General features: G+C 37.2%; 1 protein-coding gene across 2 annotated transcripts; it reads right to left on the reverse strand.

Annotated features, from left to right (window-relative positions):
- Window positions 1–1526: 1526 nt before the first annotated feature.
- On the reverse strand, window positions 1527–5981 carry LOC126801671 (serine carboxypeptidase 24). Of its 2 annotated transcripts, XM_050529206.1 has the most exons (10): window positions 5263–5981; window positions 5019–5035; window positions 3700–3807; window positions 3471–3566; window positions 3294–3386; window positions 3116–3201; window positions 2621–3015; window positions 2416–2511; window positions 2005–2110; window positions 1527–1836 (listed from the first exon to the last, which is right to left on the reverse strand). In XM_050529206.1, the coding sequence occupies exons 1-10, from the start codon at window positions 5553–5555 to the stop codon at window positions 1660–1662; spliced, it is 1467 nt and encodes a 488-aa protein (XP_050385163.1). In that variant the 5' UTR covers window positions 5556–5981; the 3' UTR covers window positions 1527–1659. The 2 variants fall into 2 exon arrangements, with proteins under 2 accessions (XP_050385163.1, XP_050385086.1); XM_050529129.1 differs by lacking the exon at window positions 5019–5035 and having other exon boundaries at window positions 5306–5981.
- Between the last annotated feature and the right edge of the window lie 4146 nt (window positions 5982–10127).

Here is a 10127-nt window from a genome sequence, read left to right on the forward strand (position 1 = left end):
AATGCAAACAGACCAGAGGTTACCTTCATTGCTGGGAAGTCTTGAAAACAAATTCCATTTCAGAGAGAGCCCTTGCAGAACAAGCTCAGACGTGAAGAAGACCATGAAAACCAACTTTTCTGGGCCCCCACCCATTTGTTTAAAGATTTGATCTTTCACAGATCAGAGAGAAAGAGAAGAACTTTTCCTGCAAACCCATGTTTCCCATTATCATTATGTATGTATGATGTGAGGGGCTTTGAGTAATTAGAATGGGTGGTTTTAGCAAGAGGGCAAGGTCTGGCACTGTTTGATTTCTTTGTCAATTGTCTCATTGTGTGGGATAGGTTTGTATGGGTTGATGTTTTTGGTGGTTAGCATCAAGTTTTAGGATAAGAAAAACAAAGTGGGATGGAAATTGAGGAGAATAGATTAGAGTTGGGAAACAGTCAAACTCCATTACCAACTGCCCCATAATTGATATGCTTCTGATATGGGAGGGTTGGGTGGAACAATATAAGAATCACGGAGAATGAACAGTCTGCTTGATGCCTTGATCATGCAGAGCGAGCAGTGTAGCGAATAGCAGCTCTACTAGTATTTCTGCTTGTCTAAGCCCAGCCACTATTGGGTTGGCCTGCGCAGAAAAGTTGGACAAACCCAAATCCACTGGGTTGGACACTTTAATTTCGTAGTGGTCTGTATACTGCAAGATAGCTTCATCATATCCGCAAAATTATCACCACCATCAACTCACGAGTCATGACGTCTCCTTCAACGCCCATTTATCTACAGGGGACCTTGATTATTGGGATTTATTGCTATTGTGGATACTTCTTACGGAAACAAAATTGAGATATGGTCGTGTGTTTACACAATTAATACACTTGAATTAGGTCGTGTGTTTGTTGTCCCGTTTGTTGTTGGTGAATGGGAGCATGGCTTATTCTTCACACAAGAATCGGGCTACGGATCTTTCTGTTTTGATTTCAGACGTGTTACAGTACTGGAACAGCTGGGTTCGGGCAATGTGTGCGAGCTTAATTAGTATGAAAAGGAGCTTCATTCCTATTCAAGATTATGGAAAACTGGTTCACACTCACACCCACATATTATTTACAGAATTACAGGAAGTTTTCTAACGGATGAAGTTTTATATGCATGACATACGTATATTGAGAGGAGATATTTTCTTGTTTGTCTCTGACGTTGTTTTCTTCTAATTGGGAGAGGTATTGGCCACATTTCAGAGCTCAAGGTTTTAATTTTCTACTTGTGGTTTCTTGTCAATCTTCATTACAGTTGTATTAATTTGGGCAGTTTTAATTGTTATATGCGTTCATAGTTCATATATGATTAGCGAATCACTCTGAAACAGATTATCTGCACCCTATAACCACATACTAATTAAAGAAACAGCTGCTATATGCTGAGAAATTGGTTTGATTTTAAAGAAAGATAAGCATATTGTTGTTCAGAGCTTTAGAAGAGATACATTTTATTGTGCTTTGCATTGTATGATTTGAGAGGTATTCAAAATTTACGATTCACCTTGATCTATATATTTAATTGAAAGTTGAAATTAAATACATTGTCTTGAAAAGATGAATATGTAAGGAATATTTTGAATAAATGATTCTAAACTGATCAATTGCCTAGCTAGCTCTTCCATAACTTCCATCACCAGCCAAATTTTGTATGGGGATCTGTATTATTAGGTCTTGGCAATTGTTTTCCTGCTAAAAATGATTGGAAAAGCACGAAAGCTCTCTTTGGCTGAAACAGTGGAACCTCATGGCCGGCGCCTCGTATAGTTGCAAAGGTTAAGTCATGGTAGACTTCTGTCCATCCTCCCACCTTATGAATTAAAGAAGTATTGATAAAGCCCCACAAAATATAACAAATAAAAAAAAATTAAGGAAGTATAACCAATTCGTTTCTTCGCTTTTATTTTACAAAATATTAAGGCAAACAAATGAAATTAATTTATCTCACTATTTCTGTTTTTTTTCAGCTGTAAAATACCTGGCCTCCTGTGTACCATGGATACCATGGGGTTTTGATAGTAAGGTTGAGATGGCTAAGAGAAAATCTTGTAGCAGTCACTGGTACTACTGAATCTGTGTCCCCGCTGCATATAAGATCAGAAAGCTAGGTAAGCATATATGTATATATTATATCCGCTTCTTTTGATTTTGTCCTTGGCAACTTCAGTTCCAGATCAATGCATGCTGTGGAAAACTATCTAGTACGTAATTGCAACCAAATGTAGTTTTTGGTTTCCTCGCTATTAGAATATATACAATGTTGAACTCTTCGGGAGTTAGGGTCATCCAGTAACATGCATATATACTAGAAAACCAATAATGACTTACAATAGTATGACTTACAATATATATTTACATGGTATATATAAATTAGTACATTGTAATCTACCTGAAAACCCATATTTTTAGACCAGCTGCCATCAGTTCCTTGTATGTAGGCAGCATGGAATCTTCTGAATCATTCCAATTCTTGAAAATAGTATCGCTGCATGCCAATACAAAACTTAGTACAAGAAGTTTCTTCAAATTACATTTTCAACATAATAAGATTTTCTACGCCTCGATTTTCAAATAGTATGTAGAAAATTACAAACCTGCAAGCAGTCCACTTGTAAGGAATTTTAGTAATATTTGCGTGCATTGCCTTCTGTACATCTGGCCGATTATAGTACTTCTCTGCATAATTCTCAATGCAGGGATCATACCCGCGTCGGCGCAGAAGAGTGTTTTTAAGCCTTGGATGCCTGTTGGAGTTATTAATTTTTGTCAAGCAAAATGGTGTGTAAATACTGTACTGGTCAATGTCTCCAAATTCATGGTTCATTGCGTAATATACAGCGTCATCGCATTGTGTTGTTGATTTATCAGCTGTGAAATTGCAGTGGTCGAGGATTGATCTATAGGTGTGATCAGATATTATGGAATGTGTCCACCAATATGCCACGGTTCCGATGCTATCGTAATAATTGTCTATTACAGCATTGCCCACCTGCATTAGTATTTTTGAACTCATCAAGTTCATGAATTCTAGACCATACATATGTTTCTGGGATTGACAATTCTAATCGATATGTGTGATGTGAACTTACAATAAATCCCTTCAGATTGATAATGGGATGGGAATGTGCTTTATTGTAATTGACAATTTCCTTTGCCAACTGAGGAACATAACGCCCTGCATATGCAATATATAGTAGTATTGTAACTTTGTAATACGGACAGTAGCTTTTAGATGAACGTAAATGTAATGAACTCTGATCGATCTACCTGCATAGCTCTCCCCGGAAATGTAGAATTCTTTATATTTGTATTGAGGAAATCTTGATAACCACTGGAGCAAAAAGATTAGAGCATCCTTAGCTGTGTGACAACCACCGAAGATAAGGTAAGGAATTTTTTAAGATTAACATTTACAAATTCAGAAGTCATTTTCAATCTCTTTACCAGTCCTGTTGTCCCCAGAATCTTTAAGGTCAGCGCTTGTGTTTGTATATGAGAAACCGACACCAGCAGGCGATTCAAGAAAGAGAACATTCGCCTCTGCAAGTGCAGTATAGTAATAGCAGTGAACCTTTCATGTAATTCAGTGATTGAATGTATATTTCATGTGCATATAGTTCTGTGTAATTCAATGAAGTTTTGAAACTTTTGATTTTCAATTTCATATATTTACCTCGGTTCCATGAATACTTGTTGAGATAAAGAGATGAACCGGTTGTATTAATTCGGAACGGGCCGATTTCTTCCGATGCTCCATAAGCTACAGATGAACAACCCGGTCCTGCACCATGTACATTCGTAGTTTGTAGATTATAGTTCATTACTTACGTGACGGGTTACGTACTTTAGGCCAAAATGCCTAGATATATCAAAGTTCTTCTGGTCACCTGAGCCCTGAAGGGCAAGAAATATTTTACTACGTTACGTAATCGATTCTATTTGAATTATGGTCAACAAGAAATTGAACACCACCTAATCCACTATATTAAAACTATGGTCATCAACAGTAACTAGCAAGTGCTATTCCAAGTTTGAACCATGTAGGTAATTCAGGAATTGTATCTTTCACTATATACATTGGAAGCAAAGCATAAAAAAAACGCGACGTCATTATCACCATCATCTCTTCTGAACAAGCGTGCTTGAAAGAAACAAGAATACAGAGATAATTCCGATCCTTTCTTACAAGCTTGGACAATATGAAATTAATGGAATTTTGCGTAGCATGCACAGTCCTTGACAGTAGTAGTGGGAATGGAAAAGTTGGATCACTTTTGTTGTGGTTGGAATTTGGTGTATCGATCACACCCAACAAGCAACAACTATACCATAGAAGCCACGAACCAAAAACAAAAAAGAACTAACCAAAAAAGGTGACGAGAAATATTCGACCGTGTTTCTGCAGCCACAGGCTTTCAAAATGGGGACTGCTAATAAGCAAAAGGAATAAACCCTAAACAGACACAGAGAAACACAGAGAGACATAGAGTTCACGAGGAAGAGAACCGTGGAAACTTAGGCCATATTAAGTTTAAGTTAATTTAGTATATATTAAGATATGTTATACATTCTACATCTACATCTGACTGTTGATAATAAATATTATTTTTCTGACCCTCATATGTGAAATGCATAATATATGTATATTAGAATTTTACCGTAAGTTTCTGCTATATTTATCCTTTCTGTCTGGTGTGTTCTCTATCCGTAAGAGCTAGCAGGTCAGCTTGGGCTGCTCACTTGTTCAGGTTCACTGAAATACGCACGCCTTAATATATGTCGATGGAGAATCTAGGATAGCGGCACGTGGGGGGGGGATGGGGTCGGCAACACGTGCAAGAGATATTGATCGAGCATGCATTGAGCACCAGTTAAGGATCAACGGTATAGGTGGGTTGCAAATTTATGGGTCGACATTAAATTTGGTGGAGCAGAAATTAATAATTTGTTCATCATTTTGGCGTCAATGGGGAAACCCCAAATAAATCACACTCACACATAATACAAGACTCACCTAACAACATGAACAAAATGTCTCTCTTCCTTTATTCTTGAATGAGAAAACATATGCAATGAGGCCGGATTTGATGACTCATGTAAGTTTCACGGTTAATATATTTCATATTACTTCAAATTTCCAGAACTCAAGCTAGAAGATCTGTCTAGAAACGACCTAATGATAATGAAATGATTAAACTTTACTTGAAACTTGAGCTGGATATATAGATAGTGTAACTAAATAGTTCTTGGAATCATGGTGTTAAAAACTGAGTACTGACCTCCATTGAGCCAGAGAACGAGAGGTTTGTTCTGATGAGAAGCAGTGGCTTCAGTGAACCAGTAAAAGAGAGCTCGGCCATGTTTCTTGTTGACGGTGACGTAGCCAGAATACTGCGAGAAAGAAACAGGCGGTTGTCCCGGCAGTGCTGAAATTCGATCTAGCTCTTGCTCTTTCGTCGTTGCAACCACATTGATGGTGGTGGCTGTTAGAGACAGCATGAGCACTAATATGGAGTAAGAGAAGATCATAATGGCACTGCTACTGTTGCTATCCACTGACGGTGCTATACTATTATCCTAAAAAAATAGGCTAGCTTCTATCTCTCTTTGAATGAGAGAGCATTCTTCTGTATATCTCCAGAATAAGGGGAGAGAGATATAGAGATCGAGGTATATTGAAGTTAACTAGCCGAGTTTCAATTATATATACTAGTAGGGAACTCCACTCTGATGCATGCATATGTTACTTCAAGTTGCAAGGCCTAGCTAGCTGCTTAATTTGGTGGTGGACCATCTCTCTCTCTCTCTCTCTCTCTCTCTCTCTGCGCATATGTCCAGATTTTGAGTGAGATTTAGAGATCGGGAGTCATGAGAGGTGAGCTGGTTCTGTATTGCCTTGCAGATAATTAAATCAAACTATACGTAGAAAGCTTTAGCAGTTGATTTTGGTTTAAGGCTTACCTAGCTTGCATCATAAATGCCTCACAAGACTCTAGCTTTCTGTCTCGCTTGCTAATAGCTAACACTTTCCCTTTTGGATCGACTACCTGTATCTGGCTGTATGGGCATAGTACGTGTATGCAGTTTGAGTTGATAGTGGTGCTCCCACTGCCCATAAAATTTTATAATTAAGCTTGTTGATATGTCAACTGTTTCAATAATAACTCCATCTTCATAATCGGAGCCTACATATATATAAAAATAAAAAGCTCGATCGTATCTGATAGATTAGAAGAGATGAACAAAGAACTCGATCTCTTTGAATCTATATTATAGTCCTCGAGCCAATGTTCTAGTATATATATTATATACTATAGATTTGCAACGGTTTCTTTGAAGCTATGCGACTGCAGCCGCAGCTTAATTTGACTACGTAGGGAAGAGATCCGAGTGTGTGAGGGTGTGGTCCAAATCCAAACCATATAGATATGAAGATGGAGTTGTTGGAAAATGGTTGGAAAAACGATTTAAAACTAATTTTTAATTGATTAATTAAATTAAGTTAAATTTAATTAATCAGAGATGAACATATATTTGAGTTCTCTATAATGAGGGCTACAAGATCATATGCTTGTTTGTGTAATTTGGTTTGTGGGTGAATAAGAAATTGTCACTCAAAGATGGCTACTTAGAATGAGAGAAATGTATTTGTCCCACATTGGAAAAGAGAAATATTGAAAAAACTTTATATAGAATCCATTGTGTATGGATTGTAAAGTGTGTAAGCTCCTTTATACCCTCTCGCACATGCGCAGGGAGTGCAAATCCTAGGTCACAAGGGAAACTCGTATATGTCTGTGCGACCTGCGGACACGAATGCAACACTGAATTGAGGGTTGGAACGCATATTCTTTTTGCATTTCCGAAAATTCGGTTTTGACTTTTTAAATTTTCTTGACTGTTCAAATTCTTTTTTTGTAACAACTGAGTTATTGTGTGTTATGGAGAATTATAACATAATTGAAATCAATGTTTGTAACATATGTAACTCATATATGTTATGATCTTTTGATTTCTATAACAGTCATCTTATTAATTGCTGATTGCAAATCCTCACAGTATAAATAGCCATAATTCTTTAATTGTAAAATCATTCCATTCGAAACACAATCCTCTCCCACTCTCAAAATTCTTAGCCTTTCTCTGGTGATAGAAAGAGGTACCTTTCGAGTTCGTTGAAGGTTCTAGTTAGTAGTGCAACTTCCTAGAATCGTTTAGTCATTATATCCTGGGAGACAAGCGCCAAGCATCCTTGTACCGGCAGAGGAGGCGTAAACGTCTTAAGGACAGTGTGGTATCACACACGTCTCGACTAGTTCTTCCATCATCAATCGTTCGGTATTTTGGTTGAATTTCTTTTCGTGTTCTTCGTTTCTGATTTATAATTATTTATAATTCAGCCTATTAAATTATATATGTTATCACTGTTTTTATAACAGGAGTTCCCAAGCTAGCAGATACACAATTGCAGTGTTCTTTCTCTCTTGTCTTGTGAGTTATGAGTTGTGACCATTATATGCTCAAATCTTGGCCTGCACGCTCACCATGTTGTATGCGTCGTTTGATTTGTTGAATATCGTATACGACAAGTACTACTACTACTGACTAGAATACTACTGGGGCTACACGAATATAAAGTCCCTTGATAGTTCACAAATCAACACCAAGTCTCGATCTATCAACTCTCATCTTCATCTTTATTCATAAATTTCATGTTGGAAATTGATTGGCTTAAATTTGAGTCATTTGGAATCTCACATTGAAAAATGTAAAGAGTCATCTTTGGGTTATATAGATTGATAACACACACACTAATGTTGAAGTCTTTTGTGAAAAACTTCATACCCGAACTCCACCGGGTGACTCAAGTGGGGGGAATATCGGTATTATTCGACCCGTGTGTGAGATTGTTGGCCGCTTTCGCATAACAATTGGTATCAGAGCCCAAGTTAAGCTTGCAATTCGGTGTCTCGTACAATTGAATTTGGTGAAGCTCCCATTTGGATTGGGGTCACAAGATTTGGACTTGGATTGATGTTTGTGATTAGGTGGAGCTATTCGGATCGTGAGACAATTGGTAATGACTCGAATCACGCCATGGTGGAGATTGTTGGAAATTGATTGGCTTAGATTTGAGTTATTTGGAATCTCATATTATAAAATGTGAAAAGTCATCTTTGTGTTATATGGATTGATACCACACACTAATGTTGAGGTCTTTTGTGGAAAACTTCACACCTGAATTCCACCGAGTGACTAAAGTGAGGGGAGTATCGACATTATTGGACTCGTGTGTGTAATTATTAGTCGCTTCCGCACAACATTTCAAACCATTATTTGTTTATGCAAACAAACCATAAATATAATTGTACGTACTTGATTGATCGAGTCTTCTCTATTATGGCTATGTGGTGGTTAGTGGGTTAGTTTCAGGCTTTGCTCAGCAACGTTTTGAACCTTTTGATCGAGTTCCGTTGATCCATCAATGGACTTCTTGTCGATCAATTGTCAAACATAGTTTGTTCAACAAATTTATAATCATATACTTCTTTAAGTTAACCCACTGAGCGTGTGAGCGATATACGTCAATTGATTAATCACCAGCCCGAGTTCTTGCCAGCTAGCTAATAGAAACAAATTCAGCTTTCTGCACAATTGATAGAAAATTTAATTAAGAAATGATATCTGCTGATATATTTGTTCACTTATTGCGGAATTTAAATATATTTTAAATTCGAAGATGGAATGCTCGAAGTAGCGAGTCTGAGCGATTATTCAATCGATACATGGAGAATATTTCAACTTTTCAAGGCCAGAAATGCGGTCGATCTTATCTTTCATTGTACCTGTTCAACCCCTTATAACTGGTCCTAGCCAGCTGCTACCTCGGTCCTTTTGGCTTTTAGGTTAAGATGGATTCATATAGATTTGCTTTGGCAGCTATATATAAGCCAGGGCCGGCCATGGTGCGTCACTGCTGCGGTGGTACAAGGCCCTCTCATTCGTGAAGTTCTGAATTTATATTTTATTAAAAATTAAAACTCTAATAAATACTGATTAAAATTATTTTATACATTTCTGTCTTATTGGCAAGAGAGTTTATATTTTATTGGCTAAGTTTGCAAACGTTTGGGTGCAAGACCCACTCGCACTTTTTTAATATTTTTTCTAAATCAAAATATATTATAATTATCAATCGATAATTTGATATCCTAATTTAACTTCTACGTAGAAACACCAAAAACCACCCACAATCGTATTCTTATTAATTACCTATAGAATTCTCAATAGGTCGTTGATACTGGATAATATCAACTAAACTCATGAGAGAGAGAAGAACAGTGAACTAATTTATATCTGAAAAAATGGGACGTTTGATAATTTCTTATTAAGGAATCACAAAAATTAGTCAATAAAGCCACTAATTTATAGCAAAATCTCAATAAAAAATCGAATGCCATTTCTTTTTTAATAATTATTTTTATATAAGTCTAATTTCAAATTTCGCACTAGACCCTTGAATACTTATGACCGATCCTGATATAAGCATGCCTCATCAACCATGCAAGGCCACCCATGGGACAAGGGGAAGCAGGCCTGCGCCTGGGGCCTCCAAAAATAAGGGCCTCCAATTTTGAAGGGATAGAGATCGGCTCAAATCTCACATGTTATGACCGGGTTGTGTAGAGCTTGTCGAGGGGGAGAGAATGGCAGTGGTGGCAATCCCTGACGTGGCTGGATTGCGGCGGTGCGGCCGGTTAAAGGTCGCAATCTCTTGGTTTCTTTGTTTCAAACAGAGAGAGAGAGAGAGAGAATGAAAAAAAAAATGAGAGAGAGGTTTGTGTGTGGGAGAGGCCACCCTAGGCTCTCATTTTACTTTAAATTCAACGGCGAAGATCAAATATTGAGATTTTAAAATGTAAAAAGTGTAATAACTGAAAATTGCGACTTAAACAATCGTAAACTTCGTAAATATGTAGAAAAATATTTCGTGAATACTCACACGCTCGCGACGACACGTAGTTTAACACAAAAATGATAAACAAAAAATTTGACATCTCGAAAAAATGTCGATTAATGTGACAACAATGCCGAAAAGAA

Source organism: Argentina anserina, chromosome 1, assembly GCF_933775445.1.
Source record: "Argentina anserina chromosome 1, drPotAnse1.1, whole genome shotgun sequence".
In the NCBI taxonomy this organism is placed as follows: Eukaryota; Viridiplantae; Streptophyta; class Magnoliopsida; order Rosales; family Rosaceae; genus Argentina; species Argentina anserina.